Consider the following 22,446-nt stretch of genomic DNA (forward strand, 5'->3'; position numbering starts at 1 on the left):
GTGTCTCGTTCCCTTCGGGGAACCATGGTTACATACGTAACCTGGAGACGTTTTCTCTTCCTCTTCTCTAAAGCAGCGCAGCATGGCCTCGCCCCCTTTGCTGCCTTTTCCCGAGGGCGGGGTTTATCTGTGTTTGTGATGTCACGAACCCGGGAAGTAACTCGTAGTCCCTACCAGCCGTTTTTGTAGGCATTAAACTGCCAGAATTTTAAAAGACGATATCTACGTTTGCATTGAACTTTCAGCTTCGTGACTTTGCAGATATTGTTTATGCTCAAACAGCAACATTACACACTAACTAACGTTAAAAAAGTGAAATCGCAATGAACCACCCCTTTAAAATTCTGTCATTGTTCTAAATTTTTCTGTCATTGTTTGAGTTGATCACCAAAGATGATATTTTAAAGAATTTTGGTAACCAAACAATTGCTGGTAGCCATTGACTTCCATATTTTTCCCCATATAATAGCCCATATTATAGAAGTCAGTGGCTACCAGCAACTGTTTGGTTACCAACGCTCTTTAAAATATCTTCTTGTGTTTAACAGAAGAAAGAAACTCATACAGGTTTGGAACATCTCAAGGATAAATAAATGATGACAGAATTTTCATTTTTTGAGTGAATTATCTCTTTAAATACACTTGTAAAGAGTGCAAGAGTGTGATTTAATAATCTTTTGATGTGCTTTAAAGAAGTACACTTAATTTTTTGTCTTGACTAACATACTAAAGCACATATGAAGTACTGTATGTGATTATAATTAAACTGTGTAGTGTTCTTTGATATTAAAGTTAAAGTTAATATATTTTAAATGTTAATGGATTGTTTTTTAACAGATTCCAGGAGAAAGGGAACCTGGAGGTGCTGCTTTTCACCATCCAAAGTAAGCTCAGAGCTAATAATCAGAAGCCATATGTGCCTCATGACGGGAAACTTATCTCAGACATCAATAAGGTGTGTGCTGTTTAGTTAATATGGTTATTGACTGGTTACAGTGTCAAATTTTGTATTTTTGTATAAGTAGAACAGGGCTGATTACCTTTCAGAAAAATACTTAGTTTTTTTTTTTTAATTTGACAATATGGAAGTATAAATTTCATGTCATGTCATCTGATGAATATTTTTTAATGTAATGTAAAAGCCTCGATTTTGATAAAAACAGTAATATTGTGAACAATGGCAAGTTATAATAACTGTTTTCGATTTGAATATGTTTTAAAATGTAATTCATTCCTGTGATCATTCTAATATGCTGATTTTCTGCTCAGTTATTATCAATTATTTTGAAGAAAACCTTTGCTTCATTATACATGACTTTACTGTCATTTTTTTTATGCATCCTTGCTAAATAAAAGTATTAATTTCTTTTTCTTTTTCTTGTTTTTTTTATTGTACTTCCTCCAAACTTTTGAGTAGTAGTGTATCATGATTTCCACAATTTATGATGCAGCACAACTGTTTTCAAATAAGAAGAAATGTTTCTTGAGCAGCAAATCAGCATATTAGAATGATTTATGAAAGATCATGTGACTCTGAAGACTGGAGTAATGATGCTGAAAATACAGCTTTGCATCACAGGAATAAATTCCATTTTAAAATATATTCAAATACAAAGCAGCTATTTTAAATTGTAATAATATTTCACAATTTTAGTGTTTTTGGTTAAATAAATTCAGCCTTGGTGAAAAAAAAAAGACTTATTTCAAAAATATTTAAAAAAAAATCTAAATGTTGTCAAACTTTTCGTGTAAGTACCGATACCGATTGTGTCTAATTTGAATCGAATCAAATTTAATTTTAATATTATTATTGAAAGTAATATTTACCTACTATTTACCCTTTTCACATTTTATTTTATTTATATATATTATCGAATAAATTAATCAAAATTATTGTATGATCATTGACATTGTCTCACAGAACAATCCTCATATTTTGTTTTTCTCATGAAAGGCGTGGGAGAGACTAGAGAAGGCGGAACACGAGAGGGGCGTGGCTCTTAGAAAAGAGCTGATACGTCAGGAAAAGCTAGAACTTCTAGCTCAACGATTCGATCATAAGACCACCATGAGGCAGGCTTGGCTGAATGAAAACCAGCGTCTCGTCTCACAGGTGAGCAGAACAGAAAAATAAAACTCTTAAAAAATGAAATACAGAGTTCTGGCATGAAACTCTAGATGGCGCAGTCCGATAGGTCTCAATCTGACCTAATGACATCATTATCACATGGCACAGCTGATTGGTTCTCTCCTGTATCTGTAGCCAATGAGCTCGCTGCTCAACATTCAAATATATGATTAGTGTTTGCAGTTGCAGCTTGCTTCAGAAACCCTCCACCTTCCCCAGCTCCACCTGTATAGATCTGCTACGAGGTGATTCATGTACGCTATATGGGGGTTATTTCATGTATGTTATATTTGCAGCAGCAATATTTCTTACATGCTCACAGCAGCATGTTGTGGATGTATTGGCAGTAGCAAGTCTCAGCAGCAGCATAGCAGATCTATTCCACCAAATACATTAACATTGTCATGTACATTACCATGCCAATCCCTCCGAGAGTTGTCATGACAGAACTGTATAAAATAAAACAGGTGACATTTTGCCTTAAACGAGTGCTGTATTTTCCTCAGGATAACTTCGGCTATGACCTGCCAGCAGTAGAAGCTGCCATGAAGAAACACGAGGCGATCGAAGCAGACATCCTGTCGTACGAGGAGCGAATCAGTGTCGTGGTGGAGCTGGCCAATGAGATGGAGTCAGAAGGGTACTATGACATCCGACGTATCTTGGCACGCAAAGAAAACATCCTTGGCCAGTGGAGCCTTCTGAAGGAGCTGGTGGTGGGGCGTAAAGCCCGTCTGGAGAAGAACCTGGCCCTGCAGAAGACCTTCCAAGAGATGGTCTACATGATCGACTGGATGGAGGAGATGCAGGTGGGTTGACTGTACCAATTTGACTTGTGATTTAAATCCCCACAAAAACATACATTGTGTATTACCAATATTTTCATTCAGTAGTCAAGTTGACACAATCAAACACACTTTTATTGACCAAAGTGCCATATTCTTGTCCCAGGTTAAGTTGCTTTCTAAGGACTACGGCAAACATCTTCTTGAAGTGGAGGACATGCTCCAGAAACAGAGTTTACAGGAGGCTGACATCTCTATACAGGCAGACAGAGTTCAAACCCTCAACACTGCAGCTCTCAAATTCACCACTATTGAAGGTGAGTGCACCTTAAAACAGTAACATAATGAATATTGATTCAGAGACACTGTCTGGGGTCAAGATGTGATGGCAGATTGTGATATAAAGGTTTACTGGATGCGTTTCTTTCACTGAGATGTCCAGAGACCTCTGCAGGGGTAGAGTGTGTAAAATAATAATACATGAGGAACTTGCATAATGCACCACAAGAGGGCTGGAGTTGCTTTGCTCTCTATTCAGCACACACTACTACACCTTGTTGGTTCAGGGCCCGGCTCAGTAATGACTATTTTCAGCTTTAAACTAAATGTTAAGTTTCCTTAACAAAAGATTTTCTTTCTTTTGATCAAAAATACAGAAATAGTATTACAATTTAAAATAACCGTTTTCTATCTTCATGTATTTTAAAATTTAATTTATTCCTGTGATGCAAGAAGCTGAATTTTCAGCATCATTACTCCAGTCTTCAGTGTCACATGATCCTCCAGAAATCATTCTAATATGTTAATGTTGTGCTCAGTAAACATTACTTTTTATTACCAATGTTGAAAAGAGTTGAAATGGTGATATAATTTTTTTCAGGATTTTTTTTGATGAATAGAAAGTTCAAAAGAACAACATTTATTTGAAATTTTCTGGCACTTTTGATCAATGTAATACATTCTAATTATTATTCTAATACTTTCTTTAAAAAAAAAAATTTTTACTTTTGAATGTTGTTTCAACACATAATTAATGTCTTTCATTAGCAAGCAAGCATCATTTTTACTATTTTTCATGCTCATATTGGTTGTTGAAGTGTGGTATTGCTTTTGAAGACAATGCGTTTGCGTTTGAAGACGATAAAATGGGTAAAAAAAAAATCCTGTATGAATTGAAGGAGGAACCCAATCATATATATATATATATATATATTATTGCAGCAAGCTGGAAATTATACAGCTATAGTGTATCTCAATGAAAGATGCAGAACATACTGTTTAATTTGCCGTTTTCAAGACTTTCTTAGTGCTTACAAGACTTTAACAAGTCATTTTTGCTAATCTGACAAAACCTCATCTTTGTTAGCCAGCTAAATAACATTACTTTGGTGACAAATCAGTGAAATCAGTGAAGCTTTTCTTCTTGTCTCTGTTTCTCACTCAGGTTACCAGCCGTGTGACCCTCAGGTAATTTGTAACCGGGTCAACCACGTCAACACCTGCCTGGAAGAATTAAAGCAGCTGGCTGCAAAACGGCGCTTGGAGCTGGAGGATTCGCGTGAGCTGTGGGCCTTCTTTCAGGAGGTAGAGGAATCAGAGAATTGGATCCGAGAGAAGACGTCCATCTTGGCCACGCAGAGCTGCGGGAAAGACCTGAGCAGCATCCTGCGACTGCTGCAGAAGCACAAAACCGTGGCTGGAGAGCTGTTGGCGCGACGTGCGTTACTTCAGCAGACCATGATGAAAGGCAAGCAGATCCTCACCCAGAAGAGCTTCGGTACGGCTGGAATACAAGAGCGACTGATGGAGGTCAAGGCCGAGTGGAAGAGACTGGAGGACCAGGCCGCACAGAGGCTGTGTAACCTACAGGAGGCGCTGGACTTTTTTCAGTTCAGCACCGAGACCGACGATCTTCTAGCTTGGCTACAGGACGCTTACAGGCTCGTTTCTAGCGAGGACTTCGGACATGATGAGTATTCAACGCAGTCTCTTCTTAAAAAGCACAGAGGTGTCCGAGAGAGTATCGATAAACACCGTGTACAAGTGGTGGGCCTTCGGAAACACATGGTTGCGTTGCCAATGCATTATCGGGAGCTGGATGAGGTGCGAGCGCGCATGGCTGAGACGGAGCAGCTCTACGCAGAGGTGGCGGAAGTTGCCGTGTTGCGGCAGCAGTGGCTTCATGACGCGCTGGCTGTGTATCGCATGTTTAGTGAGGTGAACGCCTGTGAGGTGTGGATCGATGAGAAGGAGCAGTGGCTGAACAGGATGGAGGTTCCCGAAAGACTAGAGGACGTGGAGGTGATCGCACACAGGTAGGAGCATTCACCAGGTGTTGCTTGTCTACTGTGACCCCAGAAAATATTTAGAAATGTCATTGCATTGGAAATCAAATTTTTGACATTTTTGTTGAGACATTTTTGCAACCGAGGCTCATTAGAAAAATGCACCCGTGATGTCATTTCTGCAAGTGCTTTGTATTTTTTAAATTTCTTATAAGAACCAGAAAATCTGAGCATATTACGCCTGTCCTCAGGTCCTTAAACTGGCTTCCAGTTACATTTAGGATTGATTTTAAAGTACTTTTACTCGTTTATAAATTACTCAATGGCCTAGGACCTAAATACATTGCAGATATGCTCACTGAATATAAACCTAACAGACCACTCAGATCATTAGGATCGAGTCAGTTAGAAATACCAAGGGTTCACACAAAACAAGGGGAGTCCGCTTTTAGCTATTATGCCGCCCGCAGTTGGAATCAGCTTCCAGAAGAGATCAGATGCCACATTTAAATCTAGACTCAAAACTCATCTGTTTAGCTGTGCATTTACTGAATGGGCACTGTGCTACGTCCGAACTGATTGCACTGATTGTTTTTAAATTCCTTATTTTTTATTGTTGTGATTATATTTTTTTATGATTATTTTACTTCCTTTTATGTAAAGCACTTTGAATTACCATTGTGTGTGAAATGTGCTATATAAATAAACTTGCCTTGCCTTTGTATCGCAAGTGCAGTGCTGTACCAGGTGTGCTATCGAGCAAGTTTACTATGTCAGAAAAGCCATGCATATGGAGCTGGTAATGTGATGCAAACCTCAAAATGTATTAGTTTACAAACCATGCACTATGGTAAAAGTGTTCTGAGATCATTACATAGTATTGGCCTAGGAGCCGTGTGAAAATAAATCTTTATTAAAGGATAATCTGCTGCTGTAATCATAATTTGTATGAAAAGGAATACAAGTTGTTGATGTTTTACTGCCACTAGTGTTTATTTAATCTGGAATCTTCAGTGAATTGTACTGTATGTATAGGTACATTTTTGGAGTTTTACAAAAATTTAGGTAAAAGCTTGTTTTTCCAGTGAGCCTACGTTGCATTTTTGCAATTACACACAGATAAAGTTGTTTTTATGGACACAAAAGCCTAACTGTGATTTACCATTGAATATCTTCTTCTCTGAGAAATACGTTTTCTGCATTTTAGGTTTGAAAGTTTGGACCAGGAGATGAACAGCCTGATGGGAAGGATACTAGATGTTAATCAGATCGTCCAGCAGCTCTTAGACAGCGGTCACCCCAGTTCCACCGAAGTCAGGGGCTGTCAAGATCACTTGAACAGCAGGTAACTCCAGATCATATGTACAGTTTGTGTGACGTATAACATTATCCTGCATATTTAATGGAAAATACCATAGAGGGCAACAGGAAGTAAAAATTATTTTCATTTTCTCCATTGAGATTTTTAATGATTGCACAAAAACTTTTCAAGATAGACCCTACCATGAGCTCTTGGTTGTTAACTGATGATATGCTTCTGTTGAAACCATTGGTTAGTGCAATTTCAGCATCATCAACAAAACAGTCCTATTGTGTTAAATGAGAAGAGTATCAAATAGAAAAAAAGTAGCTTTAGAAATAAATATTTTATTTGATTATTATGCGTAAACCTTTAGGCTACAGCAGCCTTTTTTTTTTTTCAGAAGTTGCATCTGAATTGGTATTAAGAGTCCGTTTGTTTCAGCTCAGAGGTGGCATGAATGTATTTACCCTGCAATTACTATTGCATCATGTTCATCACCAATCAACTACAGGTGCATCTCAAAAAATTAAATTTTTTTTTTAACTTATTTCAAAAAGTGAAACTTTCATATATTCTAGATTCATTACATGTAAAGTAAAACATTCCAAAGGTTTTTTTGTTTTAATTTGGATGATTAGAGCTTACAGCTCATGAAAGTCAAAAATCCAGTATCTTAAAATATTAGAATATTTAAATTTGAGTTTCATTAAATCAACATCCCTACAGTATAAATTCCCGGTTTCTCTTGTTCTTTGAAACCTCAATAATGGGGAAGACTGCTGACTTGGCAATGGTCTAGAAGTCAATCAGTGACACCCTCCACAAGGAGGGTAAGTCACAGAAGGTCATTACTGAAAAGGGCAGCTGTTCACAGAGTGCTGTATCAAAGCATTTTAAATGCAAAGTTGACTGGAAGGAAGAAAATGGGTAGGAAAAGGTGCACAAGCAACAGGGATGACTGATGACTGACAGGGAAGAGATTTTCCATTCTCTTATGCCATGCTAGTCTTTCATTACCCTTGATATGTAATTGTTTTCAGTTGATCTAATTTGTTTTCATTTTTTAAAATGGTTTCATTCAGAAAACCCTGCACATTCCTGATGCTGCTGTTGTTTGTCACTTTTAACACACGGCTCTACATGTGTGTCTTTAGAAAATGGGCTGCTGCTTTCACAAGCTTTCACTGAAACTGGCAAGCTGTGACGTATGTGTGAAAAACTCCAGTGATCCGTTTTAGACCGACCTTGGCATAAATAGCCTCTCTCAGCGTGCTGCCATCTGCTGTGGCTGCCACATACAGTGCGCGCCTGACCCGGCTCACTACGGGCCGAACCCAAACACATTCACAGCTATTGTGTTCTTCAATATTTAATGTCACAGTGTATTTAAAAGAATGTTTAATTCAAGTGTGCCCTGTAGTAACTCTGTGTTTGATTTGTGATATTGTGTCTCAGGCCTTGAGCTGTGGCCCACCGGTGCGTCCTCGGACTGTTTTTTTGTGTGGGTGGGTCCTTGATATGTGTGTGTGTGTCCATGAATTGAGAATGATTCAGACTGAGTCATGTTTTCTGGAACAGAGTCATTTTTATTATGCATCATCCAAGCCTTACTCTAGATTGTAACAGAATTATGTACAATGGGATGTAGTACAAATTTTCCAGTCAAAGTTATTTTGAATTAACATTTTTTAACATTTAATTTATTAAAACATTTATTAATTAACATTTTCTGTTGAAATAGGAATTTGTTAGTTTATGCAATTTATATATTTCATTTATATTAATTATCCTCCAATACAATTTTTTTTCTGCTAATTTCTTATTAGCAGATATTGGATTTTTTAAAGGTTTAGATCATCATCTAACACCCTGTCTGCACCAGACACATTTGTAAACCTTAGGAACATTGTAAGAGTTGTTGTGCATACGTAATGATAGCAGAGCTGCATGCTTTCGAGCATGGAAAATTCTGCTAAATACATAAATGTAAATTAGTTATGCTGATAAAACTTAACTTAACTTTCTAGAACCAGCAAGAATGTTGCTCAAGAAACAAGTGCTGCTTGGTGAAATAAGCTTATTAGTGAGAAGGACATTCTCATTCTAGATCAGTGGCTCTTAAAGCTTATGGAAATTTGAAAGTAATTATTTTAATTTTGACTATAATTATTTATTATAATTGTTATTATTTTTTTTTATTTACAGAAAGTATGAGTGCCTATCGATTAAAAGAAGTTGCAAAACTAGTACTAGTGGGCCTTCAAATATTGTTGAGGACAATGAATAGCCTTGAAGTCAATAAGGTTGAAAACCACTGTTCTAGAGAGTATTTAATAGGATAAAATTGCATATACATCCCTGCAAACCAGTGTTATTTTATTAGCATTGAGATATTATTATAGCTGTACATTTAAAATTATTTTTTATTTTTGTATTTTCCACTTTCATTAATTCTAGTTAACATTTCATAATTCCTTTGTGTTTGTGATTTTTATTAGTTTTTTTTAATATGTCTATAATTTTTTCTTTTTTTTTTTGTTATTTTAGTACATCAAGAATAAGTACATGAAAATGAGAAATGTTCCTTATTTTCTGAAATATATATACAGTATTTTTTATTTTAGATAATGTTTATTTTATTTCAAGTATTTATTGATTGATTGATTGATTGTCTATAATTTTTTCATTTTTTTTTGTTATTTTAGTACATCAAGAATAAGTACATGAAAATGAGAAATGTTCCTTATTTTCTGAAATATATATACAGTATTTTTTATTTTAGATAATGTTTATTTTATTTCAAGTATTTATTGATTGATTGATTGATTGATTGATTTGATTGAATGATTTGATTGAATGATTGTAGTTTTAGCTTTAGAGGTGTATAATGACCCTGCTGTGAACAAAGATGAGTGATCAATATTTTGGACCATTTAAGAAAAGCTGTAAATCGTACATGCACTTACGTATGTATAATAAAAGCTAATGTTGTTAACTTTTAGCACTAGCATATTGATGACCTCAAAGCTAACAGACATCAGTGTTTAATAGGGCTGTGTATCGGCAAGAATGTGGCGATACGATACGTATCACGATACATGGGTTGCGATACGATATGTTGCGATATATTGCGATACTGTAAGCAAGATGATATATTGGGATATTTCTTATTTTAGGAATAGGAGAATATGATATAATTTTAGGAAAACTGTCATTTAGAACACACCACCATATGCAAACCTTAGCAAAAAAAAAAATCAATTTACATACATGCATACATATATACAGTATATATATTAACCAGAACACAGTGGGATCTGCATTTGCATTAATCTGTTCCTGTAACATTCAACGCTATTGAACCACTTTTTGTGCAGTACGAGTAAAGGGGTAACAAATAAGTGCTTGCAGGAGTCAGATTTAACTGATCATGGGTCGAGAGGAGGGATGACCTACAAGACCATGGTGGAGGATTTGCTACTCAACAGATCCGGAGCTCATTGACAAATATCTTATATCGTAAGATGCGCTCCCTTTACTCAGTGCGCATGATCGCGAAATCGAAAGTGAAAGTGAACAGCACGAGCACTCATTCAAAAGAGATTTAAATACTCCCCATTGATCCCTGATACGCGAAAATTATATAGCATTGCGTTAGCAGCACAAAAGGTCGTGGGTTCGATTCCCAGGGAACACACATACTGGTAACAAATGTGTAACCTGAATGCACTGTAAGTCGCTTTGGATAAAAGCGTCTGCTAAATGCATAAATTATAAATTAATTATAATTAGAATATTAGAATGTTTGCGGGAGCGGGCAGGACTAGACAAACCTTGCAGGAGCGGAATACACACGTTGTCACTGTTTAAGTTCAGAGGTAAGAAGAGTGCTTTCTAGCGGTCGGGATTTTTTTTAAATATCGGTATTGCGTTTTTGAGAATCAATACAGTATCGCCAAACAAAATATCACAATACTCACGTGTATCGATATTTTCTTACACCCCTAGTGTTTAAAGAGTCATTTTTATTACACATCTGCAATGCAAGACAGGGAACATACCGACTTTACAAGGCACACTTAGTAACATACACAAAAAAAGAGCAAGATTTGAAACAGAATGAACTCACTTTAACAGAGATACAAGTGTTTAAAGAGTCTTCAAATCCAAAAATGTCTGAAATCTAGAAAATCAACTAAATTGCTTTCTTTTTGTGTATCACAGGTGGAACCGCATCGTGGAGCTGGTCGAGCAGAAGAAAGATCACCTGGACTCGATCCTGCGCATCCAGAACTACTTACTGGAATGCACGGAGATCAAGTCCCAGATTCAGGACAAGCGGAAAGCCATAGACGCCACGCAGTATGTGGGCAGTGACCTGGGCAGCGTGCTGGCTCTGCAGCGCCGTCTCTCCACCATGGAGGGAGCTCTGACGGTTCTCGAGCCCAAGCTCCTTCACCTGCAGGAGGAAGCGGAGGAGCTCGCCACATCCCATCCGGACAAGACCGTAGACATCCTGGTTCCCTTTGAAGGCATCAGCGTGGAGTGGGAAGAGCTAAAGTGTACATTGCAAGGCTGTGAAGACTCTTTAACCGTCGCTGGCCGCTTACAACAGTTCATCCAAGACTTGGATTCCTTCCTCACTTGGTTGGTGCAAACCCAGACGGCTGCTGCTTCGGATGAGCTTCCCAATGCTTTAGAGGATGCAGAACGACTAATAAACCAACACGCCGCGCTCAAGGAGGAGATCGGAAGGTACGAAGAGGACTACGAGCGTCTCCAGGCTGTGAATGAGCTTGTGGAGACGGAGGAAGCGCCGTTGCCTCATGGAGCTCTGCAGCAGTGGCTGCACAAGCTGGACGAGGGCTGGAACAAACTGCTGGAGATGTGGGAGAGCAGGAGGGAGGTGCTGGTGCAAGCTCACATCTTCCATCTCTTCCTGAGGGACGTCAAGCAGGCCGAGGCTTTCCTCAATAACCAGGTGAAGCCCCTGATACCTCTTTATGGTAGTTACACAGTTTAAATTTGAAAGATATTTCTGAAGGCTTTTTTTTCTTAAATGTTATTCCTCAGAAGTTACTCTGTCATAGATGAGGAATCTTAAAGGGTTAGTTCACCCAAAAATGAAAATTAGCCGATAAATGACTCACCCTCAAGTCATCCTAGGTGTATATGACTTTCTTCTTTCAGATGAATCCAGTCGGAGTTATATAAAAAATTGTCTTTGATCTTTCAAGCTGTTTAATGCCACTCAGCGGGTTTTGCATGCATCAGTCCAAAAGAAGTTAAATAAAAAGCGCCCATCCATTAAAAAAAAGTGTCTCACACGACTCCGGGGGGTGAACAAAGGCCTCCTGTAGCGAATCGATGCGCTTTTGTAAGAAAAATATCCATATTCAAAACGTAATAATCACTTTAATGTAGCTTGAGCCAACAGTTGTACACTGGAAGCAGTTCCGGGCTGATGACGTAAGATGTCGGCGTTGCGCATGTGCCAGTGAGTCTCGTGAAAACCAACGTTTCTCATTTATGATTCATACACTACTTAAATTAGTTTCACTACCAGTCAAAAGTTTAAAAATAATTAAGATTACATTTTTTTTATTGATTTTTTTAAAAAAGTATCTTTTTTGCTCATCAAGGCTGCATTTATTTGACAAAACAAAAAAACATTAAAAGCAGTTATATTCAGTTACATTGTGAAATATTATCACAATTTAAAATAACTGTTTTCTATTTGAAAATATTTTAAAGAGTAATTTTTCCTGAGATCAAAGCTGAATTTTCAGCATCATTACTCCAGTCTTCAGTGTCACATAATCCTTCAGAAATCATACTAATATGCTGATTTGCTGCTCAATAAACATTTCTTATTATTGTTCTAAATGTAAAAAAAAAAAATTGTGGAAAAAAATAAATAACTAGAAAACCATTCTTTTAAATTGTAGTAACATTTCATAATATGGCTGTATTTTTGATCAAATGAATGCCACACTGGTGACCATAAGATACTTTAAAAAACATTTAAACCTATTTTTTTGACAAATTGTTTATATTAAAAATTTGCTAGAAAAGTGAACAGGGCAGAGGAGAGGTTAAATATAGACAAATACAGCTATATTTATATAAATGTACTTATATTTAATTACCAGTTTTGTTTCTCATAAAATTAAAATTTTTCATTTTAATAGAATTAATAGGGGTAATTGTTGAGATCTCTTCTGAAGCTAGGGTTAAGACATGGCAGGTTTGAATACTGCCGCGTGTTTAGCCCAAATCAATTCACCCTCAGAAATTAGGCAAACCTGAGTAAAAAGGTAAATGCAATTGAGAAAAGTCTCCATTTGCTCTTCTTTATATCTCATCGCCGTCTAGGAAAAACAATTGAGATATTTAAGACACTTTATGACTGTCCTATTCTACGGGTTAGAGTTAGCAGACAATTAGGACACAAGAACAGATCTGGCTGATCTTTTTCAGGTCACGTCTGTAAATGTCAGGAGCATCAGGGCAGTTTAAGGTCATTGCTCAGTTCATATTCAGAGACATTTGCTGCTTTTATGTTGGGTCATCACTTCATAAGAATATCATAAAAGTGGTTTAAATGCCAGAGGACATTCATTTCCTCAACCCCGTGTCTTTTGTGGCTTGCTAAAAGCCCAGAGTCGTTTTCTGTTGCCTGCGGGTACAGAGTAAGAATCCGCACTGTCATCGAGCGTGAACTGGTTTGCAGTAACACACATGGCAGTGGCATTCATTAGCCACTTTTCCTTAAGATTGTTTGAGTTTCACCTTTCTAAATGGGAACATTGTAAGGACAACTAAACATATTTAACAATTATGGTTTTAACCATATTTATCAATATTGTATTTTTGTTTCCATCATTTAATATCTGTTTGCAAGAAAAATGAATTTAAGTAGACCGTTTGTATTTGTGCCTTCAATCTGTAGAACTGACCGAGTTAGAAAACATTTGTGGAATCGTCACAGAAGAATATGTGAGCATTGATATTGTTTCAAAGTGTTTATTATTGCAGTACCACCAACAGCTTGTCATTTGCCCTGATTATGGATTTGCTTTTAGTATAATTGATCTGGACTCATTTTAGATGCTTTCTGTATGCAGTATTTCACCCTGTCTTTCTCTCCTCTCCTCAGGAGTCAGCGCTGGCCCATGTGGAGCTCCCCACCACAGTGGAGACCGTGGAGGCAGCCATCAAAAAGCACAAGGACTTTACCACCACCATGGAGCTCAACCTGCACCGCATTAAAGCTGTCATAGAGGCAGGAGAGAGCCTCATCAGTCAGAACAACATCTATTCTGAGCGCATCAGAGAGAGAGTGGATCTGCTCGCTAACAGGTCAAAACCACAACACTTATAATAACATTTATGCCGCATAGAGCTGGTTGGTGTGGAAGCCCGTTGCTGCCACTGAATAAAAAATAAAAAAGGCAATTGCGACTTTTTATCTCACAATTCTAAAACTTTTATATTAAACAAATTGCTTGAAAAGTGATAGGTCAGGAGAGAAGTTAAAGTTAAATACAGTTCTGTCATGACAACTCTCGGAGGGTTTGGCATGGTAATGTACATGACAATGTTAATGTATTTGGACTTGGCGGAATAGATCTGCTACGCTGCTGCTGCGGCAGAGCAAGTACCGAGACTTGCTACTGCCAATACATCCACAACATGCTGCTGTGAGCATGTAAGAAATATTGCTGCTGCAAATATAACATACATGAAATAACCCCATATAGCATACATGAATCACCCCGTAGCAGATCTATACAGGTGGAGCTGGGGAAGGTGGAGGGTTTCTGAAGTGCGCTGCAAACTGCTACAGCAAACAAAAGCCAGGTATTTGAATATTGAGCAGTAAGCTCATTGGCTACCGATACAGGAGAGAACCAATCAGCTGCCATGTGACAATGTTGTCGCCAGGTCAGATTGAACTAGACCTATCGGACTGCGTCATCTAGAGTTTCATGACAGAACTCTGTATTTATGTTTAAAATATATTTCTGTCTTAAATATTTTTCATAAAATTAAAAATTACATTTTAATTTTAATAAAATGAATTGGGTAATGATGAAAGTTTAAATTTTGAATGTAAGCACATTGAAATGGTGCTAAATAGCACTAAAAGTGGTTATTTGGCTCGTAATCATAGGGGAACCACTTTAAGTGCTACATAGCACCTATATCTTTAAAGATGGTGCTATATAGCACCTTAACCATCCCAAAGAACCGCTGAAGAACCATTACAGGTTCTTTATAGGTGCTATATAGCACTTAAATTGGTTCCCCTATGATTACGAGCCAAAGAGCCACTTAGCGGTGCTATATAGCACCTCAAATACCTATACAAATACAAATAATAAATTTTTTTGTGTGTGTACTTTTAACTGCAGACGTGGATATCTTAGCCAATCAGAGCACAGTTTGAGAAACGGCATTGCTTCCCTCATGCCACATGACCGATCACGACATAAAAATGTAATTTCGACTTTTTCTCAAAATTTAAAAACTTGGAATTGTGAGAAAATCACAATTTTGTGAGATATAAACTAGCAATTCTACATTTTTTCTTGCAGTTCTGACTTCTTAGTTTTCTCAGAATTGTGAAATATAAACTTGCAATTGGACTATAATTCGCATCTCACAATTCTGAGAGAATGAATCAATTGCAAGATATAAATCTGCAATTCTAAGAAAGAAAGTCGCAAGTCTGAGAAAAAATTCACAATTGTGAGATATAAACTCACAATTTCGGAGAAAAAAAGCCAGAATTGCGAGTTTATATCATGCAATTCTGACTTTTTTTCTCAGACTTGCAACTTTATTTCTCATAATTGCGAGAAAATAGTCCATTGTGAGATAAAAAGTCGCAATTACCTTTTTAAAAATTTGTATTCAGTGGCGGAAACAGGCTTCCATAGGTTGCTTCTTAGGAAATAGAGTAATTACTGCCAAAAACTTCCAGAATTGTTATCAATTTTCAATTTTCAATTTTAATCACTTTAAAATGTTATGGCTTTACATAAGAAATCGTAGTTTTTCATGTCTGATCAAGTCCAGGAATATCTAATATTCAGATTAGTGGTCAACAAAATATGCATATGTAATATTTTTCAAACGCAGATTCTTAAACTATTAACCTTGATCCCTAAATTATGTTTGCAGTCTTGCAAAGTAACAATACTTGTTAAAAGCGCTACATTAACCATTTCACAGCAAGTTTAAAGTCCTATAAGCTACTTATAATTCTAAACGATGACTGAGGAAATTTAGGTTCATTTTTGTGTGCCCTGTTATAAATCATACATTTTAATTCAAACAAAAATATGTTAATATTTCTATGATACTTCTATTGTCAACCTTGTTGAATTTAAGTGTTTTGGGGTTAAACAGCCCTTGCTTGTAATTATATTAAAAGTGCACTTGTAGTGTACTTCAAAACTATCAAGTATGTTTTTAATAAACTGTACTTGCTTGCAGGTAAAATAATATTAATGAAATAAAAGGCGACCTAAGTGTACTTAAAAAATTACTATAAGAGAAAATAGAAGTAATTATGAAATTACATATAAAGATGTCCCACTTAAGTGGGTCAAAAAACACTCAAAAGTTCAACTAATTGCATTTAATATAATAAAAGTATGCTGAAGTGTATCAACAAGAGGTTGCAGCCTGAAAATACAAAAATGACTATTGAAGAAATATAGACAACGAAAACCTATTTAAATTTCAATAAAAGCTAATCTTAGGTCTTTTTTTTCTTGTTCATCCTGTCTGACCTAAATTTACATTTTTCTATTAAATTAAATGGTGATAAATTGTAAATTTTAACATTTTAAAAATTTAAAAGTTTCCCATGAAAGACAATTTTTTTTATCTTGCATCACTAAAAAACATTGATCTGTGACTTCATCAAATAAGAAGACTAGCTTAGTATCCTGTTAATTATATCCGTAGTATGTCATAAATGATGCAGAAATGACACAGTTTCCTAAAAATGACCTCGCTATTTGTTAAATTGTATTGTGTTCAACTGTTCTTTAATTCTTCTTTATAGCAAAACCTCTATTCTGTCATCAAGTAGCATTGGTAATAAAACCATTGTAAAAGCAGTGCTAAGACGACCTACCACCTGACATCTGTATCTGCCCTCCATTTCACTGTGGCACAGAACGTGCAGCTGCTCCTATAGACACACTGAATTTCAAATGTTTTTTCCATAGAGGCATAACAAAGAAACTCGCTGAGAATCCACGGTCACTGATCTGAATGCAGTCTCAGTGAGGAGCGTGAAATTGGATTTCGAAGCGCATTTGTGTATGGAATCTGTTATGGCCCAGTCTACCTTCTGTTTTAAACAGAGACTCAGCTATGAAACACTGTCACAAAAAAATGATTAAGAGTTTATTACTGTTTAATCACAAATTATAAACGAGTTTCTGATTGTTTGTGTGTCTATATGCGGCTCACAGAGGGAACCAGAACCGTGAACACGCTCAGCAGTGGCTTCATAAACTCAATGACCAATGGGAGCTCCAGAGGTTTCTACAAGACTGCCATGAGGTAGGATGAGTGCCAGCCGAGCACAAACAAGAAAAACGATGATTTTGAACCAAAAGATGTTTGCCTCGCTGTAGGTAAATCTGTGCATCAGTTAAGTGTGGACAGCAGTGCAGGATTTCAGTGTAGCTCACGCTTGTTCTACTGTTCTTTGTAACTTGTAAAAAGCATTTCTTAAATGTAGCAAAATTAAAATAAATTACTCTTACAGAGTGTCCTAACCAGTTGCAATACAATAGAGTGATATACTGTATGTGTTTTAGTCAAGCTGCAGGACATTTTAATGGTCACTTGGTTTTAAAAACAGTGTAACCATTCTTGTTAATCTCGCCCACAGTGAAAGCTCATTGGTCCAAAACCCTGCTCCATGTGATTGTATATTAAACATCAGATATGTTTGATTAACTGTGATCGACACAGCATTTGCATTTCACTGTGGACAAATTGTTGCAGGAAACTTTGCTGACCCCTGTGAAAAGGCATTGTGTTTAATTGTATCGAATGTGCACATGTAATCTTAAAAGTATTTTTGAAAGATAATATTATTTAATGACATAAAAGACTACTTAAGTGCACTTAAAGAGAGACACTTTCATGGCTTTGTTCCTTTAACACACTTAAGTACACTTTTAAAAAGTACACTTTGTAGTAATGTTAAATTGAAAGTATTACTTTCAAGTAAAATCTAAATAATCATGTTTAACGATATTTTGTCGTGCTTCAAAGAAGTACACTTATTTTGATGTGTTGACTAACATGCTAAAGTACATTTACAGCTCTTAATGATAATTTTAACTGTAGAGTTATTTGATATTACAGATTTGAAATGTGCTATATTACAACTTTCTAAAACATATTATATATTGTTAAATGCATGACAAATTTTAAAAGGGTCATATGATTCGATTTAAATTTTTCCTTTCTCTTTGGAGTGTTACAAGCTCTTGGTGCATAAAGAAGATCTGTAAAGTTGCAAAGACTAAAGTCTCAAATCCAAAGAGATATTCTTTATAAAAGTTAACTTCAACGAATCCGCCGGCCGCGCCGTTCTCAAGCCCGCCGACCGTTCCTCACTCTAGGCCTCCGGTGTGTGACGCTTTGTTTCGTTGTGAAAGCGAAACTACTTTGTTTGGTCTTCCAAGAGAGGACACGACTAGAAATCAATGGTTAAGTTGTATTTACAACACTGTTCCAGAACACTTCAACCCAAATAGTCAGATGTGTGCAGCGCATTTTATGGAGGACTGTTTCCTGATCCTGGGAGAGTAGACTACAATGCCGGCTGTTCTGACTCACAGACTGTAAGTATGTTTTTTATATTTAAAGAATTTGCCACTGACGATTCAATCGCGAGTTTTGGGCAGTGTAGAGTAGCGCTTGTTGTTTGTCATTTCTCCGATCGCAAATGCAAAGATGGTTTTATGTTTACGAGGCGCGATGCAACGCGTAAAAAGACAGGACAGTACAAGTCATTATAAACCGTAATTATGTCCCCACTGGATGCAACAAATGCCTCGCTTATAATGAGTTAATGTTTTTGTCTCGTCGCTCCGGCCGGACACGGCATCACACATCATATGACCCCTTTAATAGAAATGACATTAAAGTTCATTTTAGTTTTCCACATTTCAGTATATTTAATGAAATTAAATTGAAAGATATACTTAAGTCCTATTTAAGTGGGTAAAAATGCACTCTCTTTAACTAATTGCATTTAATAGGAATTTAAACTATAATCCGAAAACATTACATTTAGTTCACAAATAAGTATATTCTTTTGAAGTATATTATTTCCATAACAAATACTCTTTTTAAAAGTATACTTACTGTAAGTGTATTTCTTTTTCACAATGAGAAACTGATTCATTAGGCTTACAATCTTTCACCTTTTTTGGATGTTTGTAAATCTCTTTGGACCTTTTTCCATTAGTAGGCTATTGTGTGTAATTTGCTGGTGTCTGTGTATTCTGGCCTGTCAGTTGTTCAGTTATTTCCTAAAGCAGAATGAACAGTTTTGTCTCCTGTGTTGTAGTAAACAACATTTTTAGACCGTAGAAAAACATCTGTGCAGTCGGGTAAGACTTAGTCATGTTTTACAGAAGTCGTCCAGTACATGTGGCATTTAGTTTGTGTCTTGAAATGACACTGAACAGCTGAGCATTGTGGGTAAATGGTGTGTGAAAGCAGTTGTACAGTAGGAGGCTCCCGGTGTGGCCCAAACCTGCAGGTTTATTTAGACTTTGCTTGTTCTTCCTTTCTCATGTTCTATTATTTAGCAGGTCTCCTCATCAATTATTCAGTTGAGAGAGAGGGAACTTCAGTAGTGTGTATGTGTGTGTGTGTGTGTGTGTGTGTGTGTGTGTGTGTGTGTGTGTGTGTGTGTGTGTGTTTTGTGTAGGGCTGGGGATGGATCTCTGCCTTCTCTAAGAGCTGTCAAACACGTGTGGAGACTGAGAACACAATGATCAGAGATGGTCCGAGTGCACTGAATCACTTTCTCTTATGCATTGTGTTTAGAAAATCAAATAGCAGATTACGTCCTATGCAAAGCCATATTGTTTATAAACAGCATAGTGTCTTTTTTTTTTACATAAGAACAGTATATATCCAGAGTGGAAAGTTGTATACAGTGTATATAATGTGCAGACAGTAATTATAATGTATGTGTATGCAGAGTGTATACTCTATGCAGACTTTCTGTATGCATTGAAAAGCATAGCCAAATGTTTGCTAAAATCTTAAACAACCTGTGCATATTGTACTGAATATTGTATCCCACAATTCTCATTGTTTTTGGAATAAAAATGGTAAATAACTGTTTATGTTTCCAAAATCCCCATCAATATCAATGGATTTGTTGGCTTCATTGACACAGTGTTAATTCTAGTGTAAAGGAGCCTCGAAATATGCAACATAACGAGATTGTGTGACTTTTGATTTCTGGATATTGTTGCATACTACTGTTTGAAATCGTTGCGTGATACCTATTATATCGTAGGCAGTGTCCTGCATTAAACAGTATGCTTTTGAGTGAGTGGCAGATTTTAGCTAGACTGAGAATCAATGCATACTGTAATCTATGAAGTAACACAGTAACGGCTTGTTTTTTAATTTTTTTAAATGGTATCTCAAACAGAACATGTTATGCAACAGCGAACATTTTAAACAGGACTACATTGTTGTCTTGTAACCAGACCTGCATTTTTAATTCAGCAAGTGGCATGTACAAATGAAAGTGTTGTTTTACATTTTTAATCTAGTTTTGTGTAACATCTCTTTGCAGTCCAAATGAGTCAAGAACAAGATATATCATAAAAAAGTCACAAATCAGAGCTGATATTAATTCCAGTTCAATTGTTCATGATTTGGATAGTCATTGTATTGTGGGATACAGTACTTGTTTGTAGTGATATTATTTTTTATTAAATACATTGTTTTTTTTTCAGTGAAACATTACTACAGTATAGTAATATTTATTTTGTTTTATTTTATTTAAAAGTAATAATTATTAATAATAATAATAATAATTTAAAGCCATATAAAAAAGGTAATTGCAACTCTTCAAAAATTAAAAACATCTTAAAATTGTAAGAAATTTTACATTTAAAAAAAAATTTAAGTTAAAAAATATATATTTCTCCCACAGTTTTTCTCAGAATTGCAAAAAATACTGTTTCGTTTTTTGTTAGTTAGTTAATTATTATTATAGCCGTATTTATATATTATCAGAAGAGGAATAATAATTCTATATATTACAACATTTTGGCCAAATTGTGCAGCCCTACAAACAAGCACAGCAAACCTGTTTTTTTTTTCTTCTTCACACTTTTAAATCACAATTAGATTTTTTTTTCTCTCAGATCTTGCAGCCTAGTGTATAGTGCCTACAGCAGAAATAGTCAGTAGTATGACTGAATGCAATTTTAAACACAGCCTATGTGGCACTTTTCTCATTTGCTCTCAGTTGTCGTTCCTTTGAGCTGTTTCCTGATCTGAAGTATCACATCATTGTCTTAGTTAGTTTAAATGTCTCTCTGGTGTTGGTGGTGGTGTAGTTAACCATCAGTTTACTGGATAATTAATTCCCATGTCCCTGGATGGTCATTCACTCTTTCTTAGATCTATTGCTTCATTCCACCTCAGGGTCTCTTTGAGGAATAACCATGATTGACCTAAATGGCTTTATGGGTGAGAGCGCTGGGTGCCTCATGAGGGCAAAGGCCACTGTAGTGATTAGTAGAGAGATTAAATTTGTCCTTAAAGTATATGTGCACACTCTTAAAAATAAAGTTTCATTAAGAACCTTTAACATCCTTGGAACCTTTCCATTCCATATAGTGTCAAAATTCTTTTTTAGATTTTTTAAAATGTTCTTCACACTAAAAAAAAATTATGGAAGCCTGTTCCACTACAAAAAAAACAAAAACAAAGGTAATTGCGACTTTTTATCTCATAATTCAGACTTTTTTCGCTGTTCTGTGTTGATATCTCGTAATTCTGACTTTTTTTCTCTGAATTCTGTTCTTTTGGTTCTACCAGTTGCAACTGTGTCTCACAATTCTGACTATTTCTTGCAGCTTCAAATTTCTAACCTTAACATTTCACAATTCTTACTTTTTCCTCGCAATTGTGAGTTTACAGTTCTGAGTTTATATCTCACCATTCTGACCGTCTATCGCGAGATTTGTCTGAATTGTGAAATATAAATTCAGAATTGTGAGGAAAAATTGAGAGTTATGAGGTAAAAATTTACAATTTCCTTTTTTTTTTTCCTTTGGCAGAAACGAGCTTCCATAAAAAAAACAGAGCTTTTAAGAACTGATCACTAAAAGGTTCTTTTGGGAAGCAAAAATGGTTCTTCTATGGCATCGCTGTGAAACCCCTCTTTTGGATCCTTTATTTTTAAGAGTACAGGTTGTGATCTGACAGATTTAGATCATTTGCTGCTCGTTCCCTCATTTTTTGAACCTCTGTTTCTCTATAGCTTCGCTGCGCCTCATTCATATTCGCTTAAAGAGCCTAGTGTTGTCCTTGTGACGCCTGCAACTACGTATGCTCCCCCTCTCTCTCTTTCTCTCTCGATATGGTTCTCTCCCCCTCCCTCCTCGTCTCCCTCCCTCGCTTTCCATCTATCTGTCTCTCCGCATGCTTTTCTCTCATCGTGGATGCTGCAGCGGGAGAAACTGGGTCTTTCAGCTCCGCAGTATTGAGTCAAGCTTATATTACAAAACAGGAGGAGAGGAAAAGAGGCGGCACGGACTGAAAGAAGACGATATGGATTTGTTTGAGATGCAAGCCGCTGCACAAACGGGGTGAGGAGTGTGTCTGGATCGCCCTGAGCAGGGGAGGGAAAAAACGCTG

General features: G+C 36.4%; 1 protein-coding gene across 1 annotated transcript in view; it reads left to right on the top strand.

Moving 5' to 3' along the window:
• Positions 1 to 22,446, top strand: part of LOC107758033 (spectrin beta chain, non-erythrocytic 4-like) — a gene marked incomplete at its 3' end in the record, with an annotated part of 62,896 nt that overhangs the window by 8,410 nt on the left and 32,040 nt on the right. The window contains exons 7-15 of the mRNA XM_016575675.1: positions 838 to 955; positions 1,955 to 2,113; positions 2,635 to 2,937; positions 3,080 to 3,230; positions 4,358 to 5,228; positions 6,406 to 6,543; positions 10,726 to 11,482; positions 13,661 to 13,863; positions 16,998 to 17,088. Coding sequence (XP_016431161.1) covers positions 838 to 955; positions 1,955 to 2,113; positions 2,635 to 2,937; positions 3,080 to 3,230; positions 4,358 to 5,228; positions 6,406 to 6,543; positions 10,726 to 11,482; positions 13,661 to 13,863; positions 16,998 to 17,088 — 2,791 coding nt within the window. The remainder of the gene's footprint in view (positions 1 to 837; positions 956 to 1,954; positions 2,114 to 2,634; positions 2,938 to 3,079; positions 3,231 to 4,357; positions 5,229 to 6,405; positions 6,544 to 10,725; positions 11,483 to 13,660; positions 13,864 to 16,997; positions 17,089 to 22,446) is intronic.

This window comes from Sinocyclocheilus rhinocerous, unplaced genomic scaffold, assembly GCF_001515625.1.
Source record: "Sinocyclocheilus rhinocerous isolate Xijiao unplaced genomic scaffold, SAMN03320098_v1.1 scaffold82, whole genome shotgun sequence".
Taxonomy (NCBI): Eukaryota; Metazoa; Chordata; class Actinopteri; order Cypriniformes; family Cyprinidae; genus Sinocyclocheilus; species Sinocyclocheilus rhinocerous.